Source organism: Ascaphus truei, chromosome 18 (assembly GCF_040206685.1).
Source record: "Ascaphus truei isolate aAscTru1 chromosome 18, aAscTru1.hap1, whole genome shotgun sequence".
In the NCBI taxonomy this organism is placed as follows: domain Eukaryota; kingdom Metazoa; phylum Chordata; class Amphibia; order Anura; family Ascaphidae; genus Ascaphus; species Ascaphus truei.
In genome coordinates this window covers 34,263,052-34,287,657 of record NC_134500.1, presented here as the reverse complement: position 1 = coordinate 34,287,657, position 24,606 = coordinate 34,263,052, and the positions used below count along the sequence as shown (strand labels likewise).

At 51.6% G+C, this 24,606-nt stretch overlaps 2 protein-coding genes across 2 annotated transcripts in view; one reads left to right on the top strand and one right to left on the bottom strand.

Annotated features, from left to right (window-relative positions):
- The window catches only part of LOC142469203 (proline-serine-threonine phosphatase-interacting protein 1-like), a 59,870-nt gene extending 57,371 nt beyond the window's left edge, over nt 1–2,499 (top strand). Inside the window, exon 10 of the mRNA XM_075576163.1 lies at nt 1,185–2,499. Within this exon, the coding sequence (XP_075432278.1) occupies nt 1,185–1,316 (132 nt within the window). The 3' untranslated portion in view covers nt 1,317–2,499. The remainder of the gene's footprint in view (nt 1–1,184) is intronic.
- A 2,676-nt stretch (nt 2,500–5,175) lies between these two features.
- On the bottom strand, nt 5,176–23,547 carry TSPAN3 (tetraspanin 3). Its single transcript, XM_075576082.1, has 7 exons — nt 23,354–23,547; nt 16,965–17,156; nt 16,540–16,614; nt 14,904–15,005; nt 9,480–9,632; nt 9,307–9,390; nt 5,176–6,750 (listed from the first exon to the last, which is right to left on the bottom strand). Exons 1-7 carry the CDS (start codon nt 23,414–23,416, stop codon nt 6,658–6,660), a joined length of 762 nt encoding a protein of 253 aa, XP_075432197.1. The 5' UTR covers nt 23,417–23,547; the 3' UTR covers nt 5,176–6,657.
- Nucleotides 23,548–24,606: the final 1,059 nt, after the last annotated feature.

Sequence of the window (24,606 nt, the reverse complement as noted above, 5' to 3'; positions counted from 1 at the left end):
TTGCGACCAAAGTTATCCTACACATAAGTGTGCATGACTCATGTATCAAAACCGTGCATGGCTCCTGTATCAAGAACGATGGGAAACAGTACAATTGTAACCACAGTATATGAGCTCAATTGTTACACATTAGTCAAGTTTAAGATACATTCAAGTCCATCGCTATACAACCAGTACATCCTGGTCAATCCGCCCTACTTCCTCCAAGACGCCAACGCAGTGACGTTACAACCCGACGTACGTTTCGCACGGCGGGTACGCGCTCTCTCAAGGGAAGGAGTTCAGTGTTCCGTCATTACACATCATTTATGCCTCAATGGGGAGGCGTGACTACAGTACCTAGCCTATCCTCATTCGGCACCTGAACAGAGGCGTGCCTAGGTGTTCTGACCACCTACACAGAATTAAAATGTCTCATTAGCAGGGGAGACTTGTACTGTAAATGATAGTCCCAGCATGCTTAAATGAATAACAATGCTGTCATCTATTGGGAGCTTAGATCCATTTTCACAACTACATAGCTATGTAGTGTGTAATCAGAAGAGTGAACAGGTCCATATCAGTGTGAACAGATACAGAATGGAAATCTCATTTATAAATGTTGGATATAATCACACGCAGGGTGACACAAGGACACACAGGGCGACAGAAGGACAAGCAGGGCGAGATAATCACATGCAGGGGACTATCATCATACGCAGGGCGATATTTATTTATAAAACGTTTGACCAGGAAGAATGCAAGGGCACGCAGGGCGACGCAAGGGCACGCAGGGCGACGCAAGGGCACGCAGGGCGACGCAAGGGCACGCAGGGCGACGCAAGGACACGCAGAGACATTCCACAGCCAGAACTATATAACACGCAGAGCGATGCGTTGCTCGCCCCTCCGGCAGGGAATGGGTCAATGGTGCCATTTATAGCTGCTTACCTCTAATACAACAACAAATGCTCTTTAGCCACTGCACCATTTCATTTACACACATGCACGCGCACACAGATATTAACACACAGAATAACACTGCTACACACAGAGCTCCACACCGACACACACATTTGCATGTACAGATACCCACAAAGACACATTATACGCAGTTGTATTCACTGCGCACACTGTAAGCCCGGGCCGCTCCCCTGGGTGAGGAACACTCCCTGACCCGCTCACCCGTCTGCTTCTCCTCTCAGAACCACGATGAGCTGGACATCGGGGCCGGAGATGTGGTGAAGGTAATCGAGGAAGGAGAAGACGGCTGGTGGACAGTGGAGAGGAACGGACAGCAAGGGCTGGTGCCGGGATCCTACATCGAAAAGCTTTGATGGGTCAAGAGGTGTCAGACAGTGTGGCACCTGCTTACATGGAGACCTCATCATAAGGATAACCGAACTATCAGTGTGCAACCGCACATCTCACAGTCACGTCATCAGCGTGTCAGACTTCAGTGGCATTGTGGGGGGTGCGTGTGTGTGCACAATCGATGTTTAGATTCTGTTTACCTACCGTTCTTGGCGATTTATACAGGAGAAAATCCAAATTCTTATTTGCTTTTTAGTGCCTTTTTTATATCATTGCAAAAAGATATATAATTACCAGATCATTATTATTTACTCCGTTTCATGAGAGAACTAGTTCATTTTTTTTAAAGCGTTAATCCAAGCGGCACGTTTTGTTTTAATATACGCCGCCTTTGATTATCTTTATTGAAGATTAATTACCCAAGCTGCCGATGGATTCGTTCTCCCGTGATCGATCAGCATAGATCTCCCAGGGTTCAGTAAATGGCCGCCTTTCCGTTTCAATCAATCCTTCAGTCAGTGTAACTCAGCAGCTACAATGTATCCTGATCTTACTAAGGTAACATTGTCTATTGTTACAGTTTGCAGCTCAAACTGCTGGGAGCATTGGCAACAAATGATCACAAACAGGAAAGTGCAAAGATCTTGCACTGCTGGGGAGGTGGCTAAACCAGCTCTAGAAGCCAGGATGCTCAGTGTATTCACACTCATTAATATGGCATTAAATAGAAAAATAAAAATGCCGTATTATCCAATACTACAGAACGGATTTCTAACAAATAAAATAAACCGCATGTAGGATATTGCAGGGATTACTCCGCTATCCCTCTTTCTGCCAGAATCCTGGTGCAGTCAAAGGGTTAAATGTATACAAGGGGCTCAATCATCTCTCAATCTAAGACTGCGCTTATAGTGCCGGTAACAGCGACGCAATGTCGCGTCAAAACAAATGCATCGCCGCAGTCGCATGCGCTTCTAGTAAGCACGACGGAGCGACGGTTTGGTCGCAATCGCTGGTAGTCATCTCTATTTGATTTTTCCAGCGACCGCAGCCCGACGTCGCCAGCACTATAAGCGCAGCCTTAGGTTGTTAAATTCCGACTGCGGGGAGCACAGGTGCGGAGCAGCGTGCGAGGTGTGCAATCCGATAATGTACCTTCTAACGGCTGTAAAGTCAAAGCGTGTCGCAAATAAAAGTGAAATACAATTATAGAGTTGGTATAAAGCTACAGAGTTACATAGATGATGAAGCTGTATGGGATATTAGAGGGAAGTGCCTTTTTATGGGGCGGGTGGGAGGGGTGATGGATGTGAGAGGGGGGAGGGGTGATGGATGTGAGAGGGGGGAGGGGTGATGGATGTGAGAGGGGGAGGGGTGATGGATGTGAGCGGGGGGAGGGGTGATGGATGTGAGAGGGAGGGGTGATGGATGTGAGAGGGGGAGGGGTGATGGATGTGAGCGGGGGGAGGGGTGATGGATGTGAGCGGGGGGAGGGGTGATGGATGTGAGCGGGGGGAGGGGTGATGGATGTGAGAGGGGGAGGGGTGATGGATGTGAGCGGGGGGAGGGGTGATGGATGTGAGAGGGGGGAGGGGTGATGGATGTGAGGGGGAGGGGTGATGGATGTGAGAGGGGGAGGGGTGATGGATGTGAGCGGGGGGAGGGGTGATGGATGTGAGAGGGGGAGGGGTGATGGATGTGAGAGGGGGGAGGTGATGGATGTGAGAGAGGGGAGGGGTGATGGATGTGAGAGGGGGGAGGGGTGATGGATGTGAGCGGGGGGAGGGGTGATGGATGTGAGCGGGGGGAGGGGTGATGGATGTGAGAGGGAGGAGGGGTGATGGATGTGAGAGGGGGGAGGGGTGATGGATGTGAGAGGGGGGAGGGGTGATGGATGTGAGCGGGGGGAGGGGTGATGGATGTGAGCGGGGGGAGGGGTGTTTGTCTTTCAGGTCATTGTTGGGGTTTGTCGCACACAAGCCGCAGTATCCTAGTAATCCGGGAAAAATGTACATTTCATTTAGATTCTATTTAAAAGTTTCATCTCTCCTAAGATATTTTACAGACATTTAAGAGTACCAGTAATTACACATTCAGGCCAGTTTTGATGCTTTGCTGAAAAATGAAGACAAACAGCTTGTCAAATGTAGCACTTTGTAAATGACTGAGAACATATATGTGAACAAAGAATCTCAATATAACTCCTCCTATTACCGGATATATCCTCCCTATAACTGCTATTACCCATATATAACTGCTCCCTATGACGCCTCCCACTGCCCCATATAACCACTCCCTATAACGCCTCCCATTGCCCCATATAACCACTCCCTATAACGCCTCCCATTGCCCCATATAACCACTCCCTATAACGCCTCCCATTGCCCCATATAACCTCTCCCTATAACGCCTCCCATTGCCCCATATAACCACTCCCTATAACGCCTCCCATTGCCCCATATAACCTCTCCCTATAACGCCTCCCATTGCCCCATATAACCACTCCCTATAACGCCTCCCATTGCCCCATATAACCACTCCCTATAACGCCTCCCATTGCCCCATATAACCACTCCCTATAACGCCTCCCATTGCCCCATATAACCACTCCCTATAACGCCTCCCACTGCCCCATATAACCACTCCCTATAACGCCTCCCATTGCCCCATATAACCACTCCCTATAACGCCTCCCATTGCCCCATATAACCACTCCCTATGACGCCTCCCATTGCCCCATATAACGCTCTCCTATTTCCTCATAACTGCTCCCTATAACGCCTCCTATTGGCCCATATAACCGCTCCCTATAACTCCTATTCCCCCATATAACCGCTCCCTATAACGCTTCTATTGCCCCATATAACCGCTCCCTATAACTCCTATTGCCCCATATAACCGCTCCCTATAACTCCTCCTATTGCCCCATATAACCGCTCCCTATAACTCCTCCTATTGCTGCATATAACCGCTCCCTATAACGCTTCTATTGCCCCATATAACCGCTCCCTATAACTCCTCCTATTGCCCCATATAACCGCTCCCTATAACTCCTATTGCCCCATATAACCGCTCCCTATAACTCCTCCTATTGCCCCATATAACCGCTCCCTACAACTCCTCCTATTGCCCCATATAACCGCTCCCTATAACTCCTATTGCCCCAAATAAGCGCTCCCTATAACTCCTCCTATTGCCCCATATAACCACTCCCTATAACTCCTCCTATTGCCCCATATAACCGCTCCCTATAACTCCTATTGCCCCGGAATTCAGCTCAGAAATAAAATCTCGAAGACACACATCATGGAGAAATAGTAACCCCTGGCTTGCATTTCTCACCCCAAAAAACTAGTCACCCTCAGAGCATCGTCTTGCTAAATTCCATGTACCCCTCTCCTCCCTGTAGCCATAACCCCTTCACACCTCCCATTTGTCAGTGGGTGAAAAACACACTAAAAGAAGGGAGAGGGAGTAGGTGTACGATACCTTTTACTGGCTCAACAAGAAGTGTCGGATTTGAAAACCGCCACCCCTAGACAGCTGCTGTGGCCGCCTCTCTCCTCCTGCACCGCCGCCGCGTCTCACGGCGTCGCTTTGGCATGGTAACACAACATCACGCCGTGTGGCGTCATGGTTCAAAAAGGAGGGGGGCGGGAGGTAAGGAGGAGGCGACCGCAAAAGCCAAGTGACTCCTATCAGGCTCGAGAGCGCGGCACAAGTTGGGGCGGACATTTTTGCCGCACCAGGCCTGGGCCTAACGGCAAATCCGCCACTGCCAACAAGTAGTTGATATGTTACAAGCTTGCGAGCCGCTGAGGGTCAGAGTTATCCGATGGACGACCCATAAAAGGTATAACCAACACACACACACGCACACGGTTTGTAGGGTGAATGTACAGATGTTTTTATTGAATCAGTTGCTATTTACACCCGAGGTCTCCCTCACAGACTCACTTTGCTACATTATTTTGCCATTCAGATTCCTACTTTTCTAACTGTACATAGAGGAGGAAAAGCAAATATTTATTTCAGGTAAAGAACATACAATATACTTGGAAGGGGGGGAGGGGGGGGGGCTTTCATTGGTTTAATTGAAAACGAATAAACAGCGAGTCTTCACCTGTTGCGTTCACGCGGTATGAACCCGCAGTGTTAAAACAGGTTTCACATGCCGCGGTGTATAATTACTCCGGGTATCTCTGTACACTTGTTGTCTCCTTTGAGAACCTTATTAACCCTTCCAGCAATAAAGGGTTTCATTTGGCGGCAATTTTTTTTTATGACCACGAGGTTCTCTTATACGCGGTACAAAGGAACAGCGCTACTGGTTAAACGTCTGAAGTAATGGCGTAGAAATCCGTATTTGGGAATCTGCTTATTACTGCTGAAAGTTCATTGTATGGGAGGGGGGGGGCACGCCATGTTAGTAAGGCTATAAGATGTAGGTGCAATCCCTGTCAGTTTGCAGAAACACATGGTTAAGACCCCGCAATGTCACAGTCTTCCTCAGCGGGTGGAATCGGGTTAAAAAGCGTTCTTTGGGAAGGAAGAATATTCGTTTCATTTGTGTCTGAGTGGGGGAGGGCGCTCGTCAATCAAGTGTTTACTCCGCCTCTAGCGCAGCCTGTCAGAATCATGAGAGAGGGCAGAGAGAGGGGCATTGCCTGCGCAAACTCCTGTTCAGCACACAGAGGAAAGCAAACCCAGTGTAAGTCTGACACAGTAACTTGCTAAATACTTCTAGGCGCCTGACCCAGGGAATATAGGAAGGGATACATTTCCCGGAAGGGGGATTTCATCTTGCTAAAGGAGGCCGCGTCCACGTGTAAGTTGTTCCCTGCCACACGGGGCAGCAGAAGAGAGCAATGTGTTATTAAAAGGAAGCAAGGGACAGCGTCTTTAAATATTTCATTAACCCCTTTGCAGCCAGAGCGGCCCAGCAAAAGCCGCTCTATTTACCTCACTAATAAAACTACAGCTAAAATCGGGCGCCAACACCAAGATCTGCACATCTGCACGGAAAACATGGACGCCGGCGTAAGTGGGCGGGTGCAGGAGTGGAGTCAGCCTCCCAGCACCTGGGATTTGCCCATCGAGGGGAAAAGTCAATGCCAGGGATGGCCCACTCCAGCCTTCAAGGGCCACCATCAGGCCGGGTTTGTATCCCTGCTTCAGTCATTGACAGTCACCTGTGCTGAAGCAGGGATATCCTGAAAACGCTGACCTGTTGGTGGCTCTTGAGGACTGGAGTTGGCTAACCTCCTGGTCTTTGCAGACGTAGAAAGCCCTCGTCGCGCTGCCCTCCAGGGGCGAGGGTGGGTGTTTCCAGAGGCCCGGGGGGAGGGGGAGAGCCAGTGGGTCTTACGCGTAGGTGCCGCCGACGAGGAGCAGCTCATATGCAGGGTCCCGGGTCTTTCTGCACAGCACGATGCAGGCGCACAGCATGCCCAGCAGCTATAGGGGAAGGGGAGACAGCTTAATACACGGTACTCTGACATACACATTCATAATCCATCATTACCATTAAAGAACCTCATCGGGGGAGGGGGAGAGTACTGATGGGAACAGGAGACGCTTCACCCCGCACCGCACCCTATTCATTGCATCGTATCAACTACTGCAATGGGATACCCAAGTGTTTCAATAAAGACAATAGCTTGGCAGGGTGCTACTGATCGCTTTATTCCCGCCCCCACTGTGAAGGCCAGCACAGGGTCACAGAGGCTGCAGGAAGACACATGAGATGAGTAACGTGTTATTACTAGCGGTGTTTGGTGTATCGGGGGTGAGAGGAGCTGTGGTTCTGTGTCCACAGTTAAGGATTTCATCTACAAAACAGTAAGGGCAAAACACGCCAGAGGTTTTGATTGTGAGGTCGACGGGCGGTTTCACACTCGGCGGGGAAGAGGGGGGGGAACACACTCGGCGGGGAAGGGTGGGGGAAATCACACTCGGCGGGGAAGGGTGGGGGAAATCACACTCGGCGGGGAAGGGTGGGGGAAATCACACTCGGCGGGGAAGGGTGGGGGAAATCACACTCGGCGGGGAAGGGGGGGGGGAAATCACACTCGGCGGGGAAGGGGGGGATCACACTCGGCGGGGAAGGGGGGGGAAAAATCACACTCGGCGGGGAAGGGGGGGATCACACTCGGCGGGAAAGGAGGGGGGAATCACACTCGGCGGGGAAGGGGGGGGATCACGCTAGGCAGGGAAGGGGGGGGGATAACGCTGGGCGGGAAGGGGGGGGATAACGCTGGGCAGGGAAGGGGGGGGGATCACGCTGGGCGGGAAGGGGGGGGATCACGCTGGGTGGGGGATCACGCTGGGTGGGGGATCACGCTGGGTGGGGGATCACGCTGGGTGGGGGATCACACTGGGCGGGGGATCACACTGGGCGGGGGATCACACTGGGCGGGGGATCACACTGGGCGGGGGATCACACTGGGCGGGGGATCACACTGGGCGGGGGCCGGGATCACACTGGGCGGGGGATCACACTGGGCGAGAGGCGGGGGATCACACTGGGTGGGGGATCACACTGGGCAGGGGATCATACTGGGCGGGGGATCACACTGGGCGAGAGGCGGGGGATCACACTGGGTGGGGGATCACACTGGGCAGGGGATCATACTGGGCGGGGGATCACACTGGGCGAGAGGCGGGGGATCACACTGGGTGGGGGATCACACTGGGTGGGGGCGGGGGATCACACTGGGTGGGGGCGGGGGATCACACTGGGCGGGGGCGGGGGATCACACTGGGCGGGGGATCACACTGGGCGAGAGGCGGGGGATCACACTGGGCGAGAGGCGGGGGATCACACTGGGCGGGGGATCACACTGGGCGGGGATCACACTGGGCGAGAGGCGGGGGATCACACTGGGCAGGGGATCATACTGGGCGGGGGATCACACTGGGCGGGGGATCACGCTGGGCGAGAGGCGGGGGATCACACTGGGTGGGGGCGGGGGATCACACTGGGTGGGGGCGGGGGATCACACTGGGCGGGGGCGGGGGATCACACTGGGCGGGGCCGGTATCACACTGGGCGGGGGATCACACTGGGCGGGGGCGGGGACCGGTATCACACTGGGCGGGGGATCACACTGGGCGGGGGCGGGGATCACACTGGGCGGGGGCGGGGATCACAATGGGCGGGGGCGGGGATCACAATGGGCGGGGGCGGGGATCACACTGGGCGGGGGCGGGGGCGGGGATCACACTGGGCGGGGGCGGGGATCACACTGGGCGGGGGCGGGGATCACACTGGGCGGGGGCGGGGATCACACTGGGTGGGGGCGGGGATCACACTGGGCGGGGGCGGGGATCACACTGGGCGGGGGCGGGGATCACACTGGGCGGGGGCCGGGATCACACTGGGCGGGTGCCGGGATCACACTGGGCGGGTGCCGGGATCACACTGGGCGGGGGCCGGGATCACACTGGGCGGGGGCCGGGATCACACTGGGCGGGGGCCGGGATCACACTCCCTGTGATATAAGCACTTTGCATACAGATCTACGTACATTCAATATAATTATCAGAGGCAGGAAGTAATAACATACAGAGGTACTGACCCCCCACCACCAACCTCTCACTAGGTCACTTCACTCCTACGCCTGCGCACCCACATCCCCCTCCACGCACAGGCGTGCGTCCCACCACATAGGCCTGAGCTTCCCTCAGCCCCATGTACATGCCTACATCTCCCTGTGCCCCCCCCCCCCACCACACACAGGCCTGCGACCACCCATGGACAGGCCTGCGCCTAGCTGCGCCCCCTCAAGCACAGGCCTGCAAACCCCCTCTGCCCCCCCTATGCACAGGCCTGCACCTCCCCACACACAGGCCTGTGCCTCCCTGCACCCCCCACGCACAGCCCTGCAGCCCCCCTCCGCCTCCCCATGAACAGACCTGTGCCTCCCAACACAGAGGCCTACACCCCCCCCCCCCACCACCACCCTCACACAGTCCTGCGCCCCCCTCACACACACTGGGGTGACGTCTCACCTGTATAACAGCAAAGCCCAGGGCGGCCCAGATCACGTACATCATAATCTCCTGCAGCTTTTCCACGACCAAAACCTCGCAGCCCTAACCAGGCGAGATTAGAGTATTATATAACCCCTTCCGCAGCAGGGTGCTGTGCCGTAGATTGCAAGCTCTTGGGATCAGGGCCTCACCTCGGAGTACAGGTCCCCAGGCCGGCTCATGCTCCCCGTGCAGTTGAAGGCTCGGGCCCGGCAGCAGCTCAGCGGGACACTGTTATTCTTCGCTTCAACAAACCAGCGCGTTTTCTCCCAGTCTGAATAGTTGTGAATTCCACAGCAGTGCAGCTGGGGAGCGAGGAGTTAATCAACCCCTCCCTATAACACCCATCTCTATAACCGCTCCCTCCTCCGTATAACCACTTCATATAACTCCTCCTATTACTCCATATAACTTCCCTATAACCCCACCTAACCCCTCCCTATTACACCTCCTATTGCCCCATATAACCCCTCCCTATAACACCCATCTCTATAACCGCTCCCTCCTCCGTATAACCACTTCATATAACTCCTCTTATTACTCCATATAACTTCCCTATAAGCCCACCTAACCCCTCCCTATTACACCTCCTATTGCCCCATATAACCCCTCCCTATAACTCCTCCAGGGTGGGCTGCAGGTAAGCTCCTGCAGGGGAGCCAGGATGGCCTTAGACCCAGGGGTTGGTGGCTGTGTGTTGGAGATGGGAGTAGGAGAGGCTGCAGGCTGCAGCAGTGGTGTAGGCCTTGGGGAGCCTGAATGTGAGTTACAGGAGAGTTTGGAGCAAAGGGAAAGAACAGAATCTGCTTAAGGAAGAAGAGAACCGAGATTTATTGCGGAGGTATAACAGGGAGAAGAGAACCGAGCTTTATTGCGGAGGTATAACAGGAAGAAGAGAACCAAGCTTTATTGCGGAGGTATAACAGGAAGAAGAGAAACGAGCTTTATTGCGGAGGTATAACAGGAAGAAGAGAACCAAGCTATATTGCGGAGGTATAACAGGGAGAAGAGAACCGAGCTTTATTGCGGAGGTATAACAGGAAGAAGAGAACCAAGCTTTATTGCGGAGGTATAACAGGAAGGAGGCAGAGTTGGAAGAAAACATTAAAGAAATGTCGTGGTTCTGAGAGATGTGCACAAGAAGCAAATACATCGCCTGCGCGGTGTATTAAACCAATTGGAAGGTGAGATTGCTAAAGGAATGGTGGTTCCAGCCAGACAGAAACGCTCCCTTTTGAAAACAATTGAAATGTTAACGCAGGGTGCAGGGCGGGGCGCAGAGCGGGGCGCAGGGCGGGGTGCAGAGCGGGGCGCAGAGCAAAGTGCAGAGCAAGGCGCAGATTCATGTTGTGGAACAAGAAGTCAGAATCCCAGTAAGAGTCACATTTAAAGCTCTCAAGAAAATATGCGTTTGGAGACGCCTAAAAGAAGTGGGAAAGAAACTAGATCCCAGAACAAGTCTGTGAAGCCTAAAGATAAAACAGAGGCTGAAACAGAGAACTTATCCCAGGAAAACTCAGACTCAGATCCTGACAGTTAAAATCAATCAACTGCCAAGAAAACCCCAAAGGGTAAAACAGCTAAAGAAAAGAAAGCAAAGGACCGAAAGCTAAAGGTTTCTACAGGAGAAAGGAACAGCCCTGAGATAGGGCCCAAAGACTTTAGGAAAGGGGACTCACCTCAGGGTGTAATCAGACTATGTGCAAGGATCTGTTTCAGAGCTTCCAGCATCCCTGGGGTTAATAGCAGAAACAGCAGAAAATTTGGTTAACAGCTCATTACAAGCAAAGAAAGCAGCAGACACCTGTGATGTTGGCTTATCTCAGACTCCCACCCTGGGAGAGGTCATGGAAATTACAGGGAACCCTGAAGAGCAACAAAGTGAGAATCTAGAGACTCTGAGAGGAGATCAGCTGGAAATAGAGTTTCTACCTGAGAGCAGTGAGCCAGAGAACCCATGCTCACCTGAGCTTACAGAACCATCCCCCTGCTCATTAGCAGGTCGTGATTCAGAACCCTGAGAGAGGAGAACAGCAGGTGGTAATTAGCAGTAATGGAGACAGCGTTAACTCTGTAGTGCCTGGGAGTGAAATGAAGGTTGTAGAGATTGAAATTGCTGCTCCTATGCAGATAGTTCCTGATAATAGAGTGGCCCAATCAGAAGATGGGGTTAAGCAAAGTAATGGGATAAAAGTAACCCCAGCTCATAGAGCACCTCATTCAGCCTGGAGTGGGAGGTCCTTTGTAAGCGCTGTGGCCAGAAATGCTCAACCTTTGAAAAGGAGAAATGTGGTAAGGTTGAGGAATAAAAGCGGAGAGGAGATGAACCCTGACAGGAATTTTTATTGGCAGACATTTATTAAAAGAATCCTTGGGCTTCAGAGCAGATTAAATGTATGCACTTATCCATGTTCCAGGTTCTTGTGAGTATGATGCCAGCTTTAAGAGATCTCAATCTTTGGACTATTTCTGGACAAGATATGAGAGTATTAAAAACACTGAATTATGGAAATCCTTTGTAGCGATTCCTGTGTCTAAACCGGAAATAAAATCTGTAACAATTCTCTTCAAACACGAGTCAGTCCCAATATCAGATATTCTGATATGGCTTGGCAGACAATGTGAAGTACTGGCTCCACCTACAAGAATCATGGATGAAGAGGACATCTGGATAGGAGGCTGAAAAGTGCAAGTCAGACTTTGGCGACATGGCAATGTTACAAAACATCTGCCCAACTCTTTCTTCATTGGAAGAGAAAAGGGGAATTGTTTTTACTATGGTCAGCCAACCTTGTGCCATAGATGTGGTTCAGCCAGACCCTTTAGCACATCACATGTATTACTTAAGTGCAACTTGTGCCAGTCCTTGGGCCACGAGAGGGCAAATTGAACAAAGATTAAATGTAAATTTATGTGTTAAATTTGGACATTCCTATCGTTGCAGAAACATGGCATAATATTTCAGGAATATGGGAGCAGGAAGTGGATTTTGAAGAAAACGAAGCACTTTATGATCGCGCCTTGAAAGTTGCTGACGGAATTTGTCCAGATCAGCCTGGGAAAGGAGTTTGCCCAAATGCACACGCGGAAGAAGAATTTACAGATAGTGTTGACATGGCCCAAGGAATATTAGAAGATCCCTTAGGGCAGGTCCATACTGTCGCAGACCGCGCGGACGCATCCGCACAGGGCGCTATCACATTGCCTAAAGGCACTGATCGCGCCCATAGACCGCGTGGGCGGCAGCAGGAGGGGGCGCGGGTTGCACAAGAAATCGGTTGAAACTGATCCCTAGTACGCCCCCCATGGCATGTCTACCATGGACAGGAAACGCACCCGCTTCACGCGGGTTACGTCACAGCCTTCGCACGCCTCCGTGCGGGCAAAGGCTGTATGGCCTTAGCCTTAGAGGGTACCTCCTCAAACTCACTTCCAGAAGAACAGTCTAAGAAAACAATGGATGAACTTACCAAGAGTATAATCCTGGTGGGCAATAAAGATAAAAACAGAACGCAGAATTGGATACAGGCTAAAAGGAAGACGGTGACAGTAAAAAGACTTGGAGGGACTTCGACATCCTACAGGTTGTGCTGGTAAAGTTCCTCAGGTGCCTGTAAAGAACCGTTTTTCGAGCTGAAGACCCTTATGATGTAGAGGAACTTTCCTTATCTGAAGAGCAGCATAATGGACGTTTCCATAGAGACAGACTCGGGCATGATCCCACCTTCTGTGGCCATTAAGAGGTTTGGGTCATTTGGGGATAATGTGGGAAAAAGAAAAAGAAGGAATATTCTTTTTTGTGTGTGGCTAAATATATTTGTTTATAAATGAATCCCTTAAAGGTAGCAGCTATTAATGTGGCAGCTAAGGCTCTTATTTAGTTTCAATTAAAAAGATATAAAAGGGAAATGTGAAGTTGCTGTTAAGAGGAGAAAGGTGGGAACAAATGCTGAGCTAATATTTATATAGTGTAAGTTCGTACCTAATGTGCAGTTTCTGTTTGTAAATTGTTCTATGAAATGTAACGTTGGAAAAAAAAAAAAGTTCCTCCTATTACCCCATATAACTGCTCCCTATAACTCCTCCTATTACCCCATATAACTGCTCCCTATAATTCCTCCTATTACCCCATATAACCGCTCCCTATAACTCCTATTATCCCATATAACCGCTCCCTATTACTCCTCCTATTACCCCGTGTAACCCCTTCCTATAACTTCTATTACCCCATGTAACCCCTCCCTATAACTCCTATTACCCCATGTAACCCCTCCCTATAACTCCTATTACCCCATATAACCGCTCCCTATAACTCCTCCTATTACCCCTCCCTATAACTCCTATTACCCCATATAACCCCTCCCTATAACTCCTCCCATTACTTCATATAACCGCTCCCTATAACTCCTCCTATTACCCCATATAACCGCTCCCTATAACTCCTCCTATTACCCCATATAACAGCTCCCTATAACTCCTCCTATTACCCCATATAACCTCTCCCTATAACTCCTCCTATTACCCCATATAACCGCTCCCTATAACTCCTCCCATTACCCCATATAACCGCTCCCTATAACTCCTCCCATTACCCCATATAACAACTCCCTATTACTCCTCCTATTACCCCATATAACCGCTCCCTATAACTCCTCCTATTACCCCATATAACCGCTCCCTATAACTCCTCCTATTACCCCATATAACCGCTCCCTATAACTCCTCCTATTACCCCATATAACCGCTCTCTATAACTCCTCCTATTACCCCATATAACAGCTCCCTATAACTCCTCCTATTACCCCATATAACCTCTCCCTATAACTCCTCCTATTACCCCATATAACCCCTCCCTATAACTCCTCCTATTACCCCATATAACCTCTCCCTATAACTCCTCCTATTACCCCATATAACCCCTCCCTATAACTCCTCCTATTACCCCATATAACCGCTCCCTATTACTCCTCCTATTACCCCATGTAACCCCTCCCTATAACTTCTATTACCCCATGTAACCCCTTCCTATAACTCCTCCTATTACCCCATATAACTCCTCCTATTACCCCATATAACCGCTCCCTATAACTCCTCCTATTACCCCATATAACAGCTCCCTATAACTCCTCCTATTCCCCATATAACCCCTCCCTATAACTCCTCCTATTACCCCATATAACCGCTCCCTATAACTCCTCCTATTACCCCATATAACCGCTCCCTATAACTCCTCCTATTACCCCATATAACAGCTCCCTATAACTCCTCCTATTACCCCATATAACCTCTCCCTATAACTCCTCCTATTACCCCATATAACCCCTCCCTATAACCCCTCCCTATAACCCCATATAACCGCTCCCTATTACTCCTCCTATTACCCCATGTAACCCCTCTCTATAACTTCTATTACCCCATATAACCGCTCCCTATAACTCCTCCTATTACCCCATATAACCGCTCCCTATAACTCCTCCTATTACCCCATATAACTGCTCCCTATAACTCCTCCTATTACCCCATGTAACCCCTCCTATTCCCCCCTATAAACGCCCCCTCCCGTGGTGCTGTCCTACCTGCCTCTGCACATAATCGATGGCCCGGCTGGCCGCGTCTGGGTATATGCCATTGTATTCATTGAACACGTTTGCAATGCTTCTATCAACCTCGTCCTCCACCTGTGTACACAGAGATCACAGGCAGCGCACGCAGGTCACAAAGGGGCAGGGGGCTCAGGGAACAGGGGCAGAGGGTATACAGGGGCAAGGGCCTCAGGGAACAGGGGCAGAGGGTATACAGGGGCAAGGGGCTCAGGGAACAGGGGCAGAGGGTATACAGGGGCAAGGGGCTCAGGGAACAGGGGCAGAGGGTATACAGGGGAATGGGACCCAGAGAATAGAGGCAGAGAGTATACAGGGGCAGAGTACCCAGAGAATAGAGGCAGAGGGTATACAGGGGCAGGGTACCCAGAGAATAGAGGCAGAGGGTATACAGGGGCAGGGTACCCGGAGAATAGAGGCAGAGGGTATACAGGGGCAGGGTACCCAGAGAATAGAGGCAGAGAGTATACAGGGGCAGGGTACCCGGAGAATAGAGGCAGAGGGTATACAGGGGCAGGGTACCCAGAGAATAGAGGCAGAGAGTATACAGGGGCAGGGTACCCAGAGAATAGAGGCAGAGAGTATACAGGGGCAGGGTACCCAGAGAATAGAGGCAGAGGGTATACAGGGGCAGGGTACCAAGAGAATAGAGGCAGAGGGTATACAGGGGCAGGGTACCCAGAGAATAGAGGCAGATGGTATACAGGGGCAGGGTACCCAGAGAATAGAGGCAGAGGGTATACAGGGGCAGAGGGTATACAGGGGCAGGGTACCCAGAGAATAGAGGCAGAGAGTATACAGGGGCTGGGTACCCAGAGAATAGAGGCAGAGAGTATACAGGGGCAGGGTACCCAGAGAATAGAGGCAGAGGGTATACAGGGGCAGAGGTTATACAGGGGCAGAGGGTATACAGGGGCAGAGGGTATACAGGGGCAGAGGGTATACAGGGGCAGAGGGTATACAGGGGCAGAGTACCCAGAGAATAGAGGCAGAGGGTATACAGGGGCAGGGTACCCAGAGAATAGAGGCAGAGGGTATATAGGGGCAGGGTACCCAGAGAATAGAGGCAGAGAGTATACAGGGGCAGAGTACCCAGAGAATAGAGGCAGAGGGTATACAGGGGCAGGGTACCCAGAGAATAGAGGCAGAGGGTATACAGGGGCAGGGTACCCGGAGAATAGAGGCAGAGGGTATACAGGGGCAGAGTACCCGGCGAATAGAGGCAGAGGGTATACAGGGGCAGGGTACCCAGAGAATAGAGGCAGAGAGGATACAGGGGCAGGGTACCCAGAGAATAGAGGCAGAGAGTATACAGGGGCAGAGTACCCAGAGAACAGGGGAAGAGAGTATACTAGGCAAGTAAAAGAAAGCAACCACATAACTCTATATAAAATTATAGCACTCTCTATACAGAGACATACAGACACACACACACACACACACACACACAGAGAGAGACACAGAGACTATAACTGGTGTCTGTAGCATCGCATGGTCAGTCAGACACTAGTTACCTTGGCTCTGTAGATGCGTGCGCATACATACATACATACATACATACATACGTATACACACACGCACGCGCGCGAGATAAACGCGCGTGACACATTACCTTTGCTCTGTAGATATATCCCAGGATGACTACAACCACTTCTGTCACAAACACCAACAGCAGAATGATCACAAACTGCAGATCAAAAACACGTACAAACATCTCAGCGCCAGCACATGTAGGGACCAAGTGACCTAATGACAGGGACGTGTTTAATGGGCTAAAGGGTCAGTCCCACGTAGGGGCAAAGTGACCTAATGACAGGGACGTGTTTAATGGGTTAAAGGGTCAGTCCCACGTAGGGGCAAAGTGACCTAATGACAGGGACGTGTTTAATGGGTTAAAGGGTCAGTCCCACGTAGGGGCAAAGTGACCTAATGACAGGGACGTGGTTAATGGGTTAAAGGGTCAGTCCCACGTAGGGGCAAAGTGACCTAATGACAGGGGCGTGTTTAATGGGTAAAGGGGACGGGTGTCTCACTCACGGTTGCCAGGCCGCACCGGCTCTCCCGGATGGTGGCACAGCAGCCGATCAGACCGATGATGAAGAGGAGCGTCCCCACGGCTATGATGATCACGCCCGGGATAAGGGTGTACACGTCTTTAAAGAAGTGCTCATAGTCATCGTAGGTGATGAAGACATACGCGCCCACGTAGCACAGGATCCCGGCGGCGGCCTGCAGGGGGGAGAAGTCACACCACCCTAAAGCTGCAGGCCCATTTACTGCTCACTTATTGGCACGGACAGGTTAAGGGCACAAATAGCGGATTCCCTATTCAAAATGTTCTATACTTGTGTTTTATCCTGTAACACAGGGGCGGCCAACTCCACTCCTCAGGGGCCACCAGCAGGTCACGTTTTCAGGATATCCCTGCTTCAGCACAGGTGGCTCAATAAGCAGCTCAGTCGAAGCCTCAGCCACGCGCTGAAGCCGGGATACCCCCAATACCTGGCCTGTTGGTGGCCCTTGAGGACAGGAGTTGCCCACCCCTGACTTATATGTACTGGTCAATGACTCGCTAGTTAAGTTGCGTGTCCTTGTGACATACAGCGGATATCAGCCCATGATCGGAGCGCCACAGAAGCGCGATCTACACGGAAGAGGACGAACGTCATCTTACGGTCACGTCACCGCCGTGACCTCATAATTATAAAGATTCTCACACCATCGCAGATTTCCGGAGAAGGGGCGCCGATGCCTCCCGGCACACACGGGTTTCTGCTTCCATCGTTAACCAAAGATATAAATGTGCAGAGCAGTTATTACCAGAAAAGTGAAACGAATAGGGCAAAGTGTCAGACTTTAACAGGGATTGGATCCAATAAAAAATGACGCCAGTTACACAGGCAGATTGTGCGGGACCGGCCCAATAAATCAGTCCCACTTGTGATATACGTGGGAGGTGTTTAATGGGTTAAATAGTGTAGTGCTGACTGCCCTGAAGAGCTTACAATCTAAGTGCTTGAGGCCCAGGGAGATAGTGACTTGTACATGGTCACTGGGATTGGAATCAGATTCACGCACCAAAGGCCGTGACGTGACATTACCACTGAGCTGCTGTGTTCCGGCAAACACAAGTATGTTTAGGACAGTGCTGCAGGGGTTAAACCCCGAAAAACGGGCCCCTTGGAATGATGGGATTATAGACATTCTTGCACAAAAGACTTGAAGACAATCAACCCCATTGTTCTGCAAATGATGAGGTTACGGAGGCTGTAAACTGACCCCAGACGCTGCACCTCTGACACAGCTCATGTGTCTACCAGAGCAGCGAGACTGACGTGTCACACCTCATCTATAAGGGCACCAGGACTCACAACGTGTCACACCTATAAGGGCACCCAGAACTCACAACGTGTCACATCTATAAGGGCACCCAGAACTCACAACGTGTCACACCTATAAGGGCACCCAGAACTCACAACGTGTCACACCTATAAGGGCACCCAGAACTCACAACGTGTCACACCTATAAGGGCACCCAGAACTCACAACGTGTCACATCTATAAGGGCACCAGGACTCACAACGTGTCACATCTATAAGGGCACCCAGACTCACGTGTCACACCTATAAGGGCACCAGGACTCACAACGTGTCACATCTATAAGGGCACACAGTCTCACAACATGTCACACTCCTGCCACATCTCATCTATGAGGAAAGCGAGACTCACATCATGTCCCGTGTCATTTTTTTTCTACTCTACCTTACTCATTCAGTGGATCGACATACACGATAGAGATCTCATCATCTGCAGCCCATGGCGTACCACTGTTGGATGAAGCCTCCCCAATGATCCCCCAGGTACTGCGATTATAGCGTCCCTTCTCTACGTTGCTCCAACACATGTTCTAATCCCATCTTCCTTTTGGTCGTCGTCTTGGCCTTTTTATCTCTATTGGAATCCAATCGAGTACCATTTTTGTCCAACTATGGTAATTTCCTCTTGCAATATGTCCGGCCTATCGTCATTTTAATTTCTTCACACGTGATGTGACAGACTTGTTTGTTTTCTAACTTATACTCCTAGACCCTCTACAATCTAGATTCCGCACTGCTCACTCTACTGAAACAGCCCTCACTAAAATAACTAATGACCTCCATGCTGCCAAAGACAGAGGTCATTACACTCTGCTCATATTACTCGACCTCTCTGCAGCATTTGATACTGTGGACCACCCTCTTCTCCTTCACATTCTCATAGTCTAGGTATTCGTAACAAAGCTCTATCCTGGATCTCCTCTTACATCGTACTTTCAGTGTCTCTTTTGCCAACACCTCCTCTGCGTGGGTACCCCAGGACTCTGCCCTGGGACCACCCCTCTTTTCTCTTTACACACTCTCATTAGGTGACCAAATCACATCTCTTGGGTTCAAATATCACCTCTATGCTGATGACACACAAATTTACTTTTCAACCCCTGACCTTACACCTGCTGTGCAGACCAAAGTTTCTGAATGTCTCTCTGCTATATCATCCTGGATGGCCCTCCGCCGACTTAAACATGTCAAAAACAGAACTCCTCATACTTCCTCCAAAACCTGGCCCTACTACCTCCTTCCACATTGCTATTGGAAATACGATCATTCACCCAGTAGCCCAAGCACGCTGCCTAGGGGTCACACTCGACTCCTCTCTCACATTCTAAAGGCAGCTAAAACCTGTCGTTTCCTCCGCAATATTACAAAGATACGCCCTTTCCTCTGTTGCTTGACTGCAAAACTCTGACTCAGGCCCTCATTCTCTCCCACCTCGATTACTGTAACCTCCTACTGTCCGGCCTTCCTGCCTCTCACCTGTCTCCCCTACAAACTATACTAAACGCTGCTGCCAGAATCACTCTACTCTTTCCTAAATCTGTCTCAGCGTCTCCCCTCCTGAAATCCCTCTCCTGGCTTCCTATCAAATCCCGCATCTCGCACTCAATTCTCCTCCTCACTTTTAAAGCTTTACACTCATCTGCCCTCCTTACATCTCAGGGGGAGGGATGGGAAGAGGGGGAAAAGGAGGGTTAATTACTGCACTGTACAGCGTCAGTCCCTGCTAGAACCAAAGAGATCAAGATGACAGTGGCGTGTGTAATCCCCAAATGCTCTGGATATTGTCTACACTTTATCTAGACTAGGGGGTGGCCAACTCCAGTCCTCAAGGGTCACCAATAGGCCAACAATCTCTGCTTCTGATACAGTCGAAGACTTAGCCACTGACAGCCATTGACGTTGAAGCAGGGATATGCTTAAAACCTGACCTGTTGGTAGCCCTTGAGGATTGGAGGTTGACACCCCCAATCTGGTCTCTTGGATCTGTTCTGTACGAGAGGAGTATGGCGGGTCCAGGTGTCAGCATCATTTGGCCATTTCCAAGCTAGAAAACCTCTGGAGAATGTCCCTGCGAAGTGTATGACCAGGATGAGAAAATGAAGCCACGTAAACATGCATTAGCCTTTTTGTGGTCACGTAATAATAAGAGCGACACGTGTGTGACAATATTAAGGTGTAAACAGCATGTCAGGTTTCCGTCTAATTACAGTGGCATTCCTACAAAGGCTGAGGCCATGTCAGCGCTTATCCGCTGACCCGTGCTGAGGCGCGCTGACGCTTGTCAGTGAGCCCCTGCAGCCGCAATGAGTGTGGCTTTAGCAGGGGCTCGCGCACGCCTCTGCAAGCGTGCGGAAGCGTAGCCAACATTAATTTTTTAGTTTCAGCGCTCACGGGTGTGCAGGGCCGGTCATGTGAGCGGTTCGCCCAATGAGGGCAAACCAGCTCCGTGACGTCACTGGCGCGTGAACCAAGGCCAGGGAAAGCACCCGCTTTCCCTCACCCTCAGCGCGCCTCCGCACGACTGAAGTCACCATGGACTCAGCCATAGAGGGCACAAAAAATATAGCACACGTGCGTCCGAAACGCAATTCTATCATCCAAAACGATCAACTGTACAAGTCCAATGGCATTCTCAGTGCCACCAAAAGCGGGTTTCATAAAGGACACAAGAAGCAGCGACTCCAAGGAGATCGGACCTTGGAGAAGACCAATCCGCGAGTGCCTTATTGCTTCAAAAGACCGAGGAGGTTAGTGCCACCCAACACGCTACACGGACATTACCCAATATGTCCGAAAGGCAAAACTTCATGGAGCACGTTCACCAACCGTTGCAACGGTGTGGAGATGCCACCAGGTGACACCATGGGACAATGCAGAACAACAATGGAAACACAGAGAGGGCGACTTCCATAGAAAGATAGATTAATTTGGTCATGTCCAAAAAAAAAAACTGGTACAAAAAAATATATATATACCCTATGCGTTTCGCGGCCAGGCGCTTTATCAAAATCAGAGCATACTGAAGGCTAGCGAACCCGGAAGTATCCAGGGCGCGCCATGCGTGGTAGAGCCCCATGTAACTGGACACGTAACAGCGCACGTCCCATTGCTTAATGAACAAATAGAACTTGATAAAATCATGACAAAACAATGATAAAAATAAAGACAAAAAATGAGCAATGTTTCCAACACAATATTTTTACAAAAATCACTCTGCATATATAAATGCAAAGTGACAGGAGTACCTCAAGGGAACGTGTTAATAAAAAGAGGGGCTGACAAATCTAACACACAGCTCTTAATGTCTGAGGAAGACTAGATATATCTAAAGAAATAGGGCGCGCGCCCTTATTCCTATATAGAGTTATCCGTTAGATTATTTCATTAAGAGTAATAATCAAAACACACAAGGGACAAAAATAAGAACAAGGAATAAATCACATCAATAAAGGTGGACATATCTGCAATGAGTAAATACAAGTAGTTACCTTCCCCCTGGAGTTACCCCTCTCTCCCCCCTGTAGTTACTCCCCTCTCTCCCCCCTGTAGTTACCCCTCTCTCTCCCCCCTGTAGTTACCCCCTCTCTTCCCCCCTGTAGTTACCCCTCTCTCCCCCTGTAGTTACCTCTCTCCCCCTTGTAGTTACCCCTCTCCCCCTTGTAGTTACCCTCTCTCTTCCCCCTTGTAGTTACCCTCTCTCTTCCCCCTTGTAGTTACCCTCTCTCTTCCCCCTTGTAGTTACCCTCTCTCTTCCCCCCTGTAGTTACCCCTCTCTCCCCCCTGCAGTTCCCCCCTCTCTCCCCCTGCAGTTCCCCCCTCTCTCACCCCCTGCAGTTCCCCCCTCTCTCACCCCCTGCAGTTCCCCCCTCTCTCACCCCCTGCAGTTCCCCCCTCTCTCACCCCCTGCAGTTACCCCCTCTCTCCCCCTGCAGTTACCCCCTCTCTCCCCGTGCAGTTCCCCCCTCTCTCCCCTGCAGTTCCCCCCTCTCCCCCCTGCAGTTCCCCCCTCTCCCCGTGCAGTTACCCCCTCTCTCCCCTGCAGTTAACCCCTCCCCCCCTGCAGTTCCCCCCTCTCTCCACTGCAGTTCCCCCCTCTCCCCGTGCAGTTACCTCCTCTCTCCCCTGCAGTTAACCCCTCTCCCCCCTGCAGTTCCCCCCTCTCCCCCTGCAGTTCCCCCCTCTCTCTCCCCCTGCAGTTCCCCCCTCTCCCCTGCAGTTTCCCCCTCTCCCCGTGCAGTTCCCCCCTCTCTCCCCCCTCTCTCTCCCCCTGCAGTTCCCCCCTCTCTCCCCTGCAGTTCCCCCCTCTCTCTCCCCCTGCAGTTAACCCCTCTCTCTCCCCCTGCAGTTCCCCCCTCTCCCCTGCAGTTACCCCCTCTCCCCGTGCAGTTACCCCCTCTCTCCCCTGCAGTTAACCCCTCTCTCCCCCCTCTCTCTCCCCTGCAGTTAACCCCTCTCTCTCCTCCTGCAGTTCCCCCCTCTCTCTCCCCCTGCAGTTCCCCCCTCTCTCCCCTGCAGTTAACCCCTCTCTCCCCCTGCAGTTAACCCCTCTCTCCCCCTGCAGTTCCCCCCTCTCTCCCCTGCAGTTCCCCCCTCTCCCCCTGCAGTTCCCCCCTCTCTCCCCTGCAGTTACCCCCTCTCCCCGTGCAGTTACCCCCTCTCTCTCCCCTGCAGTTAACCCCTCTCTCTCCTCCTGCAGTTCCCCCCTCTCTCCCCTGCAGTTCCCCCCTCTCCCCGTGCAGTTACCCCCTCTCCCCTGCAGTTAACCCCTCTCTTCCCTGCAGTTACCCCCTCTCTCCCCTGCAGTTACCCCCTCCTATAGTGACCCCCTCTCTCCCCCTACAGATCCCCTCTCCCCCTACAGATCCCCTCTCCCCCTGCATCCCCCCTCTATCCCCTGCAGTCCTCCCCCTCCTCTAGTGACCCCCTCCCCCCCCCCGCAGTCACCCTCTCCTCTAGTGACCCCCTCTCTCCCCCCCCCCCCCCGCAGTCACCCTCCTCTATTCCCTGCAGTTCCCCCCCCTCTCTCCCCCTGCAGTTCCCCCCTCTCACCCAAAAGATGAGGTTGAGGAAGACCAGCACGGTTTTGGAGGAGATCACCCCGCACTGCCCCATGTCGCCGCTCACAAGATGGCGACCCCCGGTGTGTGACGCAGCTCGGCCCCGTCTCACCGGCACCAGCAGCTGCTCTCCGGCCCCTCCCACGTGATGCGGTGACGTCGCCGCTGCCAGCCGGGTTCCTCACGTGACGCCCGGAGGGTTACCAGGGAAACGCCTGCTTGAAGCTCACGGCGGCCATCTTTGGGGGGGGGGGGGTGCTAGAGAGTGCTATAATTTTATATAGAGTTATGTGGTTGCTTTCTTTTACTTGCCTAGTATACTCTCTTCCCCTGTTCTCTGGGTACTCTGCCCCTGTATACCGTGTGTGTGTGTGTGTGTGTGTGTGTGTGTGTGTGTGTGTGTGTTACCTTAAGTTAAGGCAGTGAGTGACCGCGTCCATACGGCGGGCGCAAGTAATCAGTTCAAACTGATGTTTGGCGCGACACGCCAGTCACGTGAGCGGTTTGCCCAATGAGGGCGAACCAGCTCCGTGACGCCCCTCGGCGCGCTCCCCCCCCCCCACACCATGGCCAGGTAAGCGACATGGGAGGCGCGCTGGTTAGCGCGCCGTCCGTGGGCGTGTCGGGGGGCGGCCAGTGACGTCACGGAGCTGGTTCGCCCTCATTAGGCGAACCGCTCACGTGACCGGCCCTGCGCTCCCATGAGCGCGAAATCTAAAATTTGGATAAGACCTACTAAAGCCGCTCTCATTGCGGCTGCAGGGGCTCACTGGTAAGCACCAGCGCGCCTCAGCACGGGTCAACGCCTAAGCGCTGACCATGCCCGAGGCCTTATCCGATCTGCGCTCGCCCTGTGGGGAAAGACGCACATTGAGTAACGCCGATATGGGTGGAAGAAAAAGTTACACCTATAGCGGTGGATAGATACAGGATAAGTGCACATTGTTGTCTAGGCAAAGTACACTAGGAAAGGTCCCTAATTATGGCGCACTGCAGACCAATTTTATAAAATAATAAGGTCAAAGGTACAGCTGGATATTAACAGTTAAAATACATTTTATTAATAATCATAATGTAGTAATAAAAATAGATATAAATCCTTATAGAAAGAAAAGGATATATCTATGAATGAAATCCCTCAAGTTTGAAATCCATATGTGGCTAGTGATTAAGGCATCCAGAGAATTCAAGAATGTCTCTATCTTAAGTAAATACCAGATGATTAAATAATATCACAATATAAAC

Coding starts and splice junctions, on each gene's coding strand:
- TSPAN3 (XM_075576082.1), bottom strand. CDS start 23,416: ATGGGGCAGTGCGGGGTGATCTCCTCCAAAACCGTGCTGGTCTTCCTC. Junction 15,006..16,539: donor GATATATCTACAGAGCAAAG/GTAATGTGTCAC, acceptor CTGTGTACACAG/GTGGAGGACGAGGTTGATAG. Junction 9,391..9,479: donor CTGGGGACCTGTACTCCGAG/GTGAGGCCCTGA, acceptor TCGCCTGGTTAG/GGCTGCGAGGTTTTGGTCGT.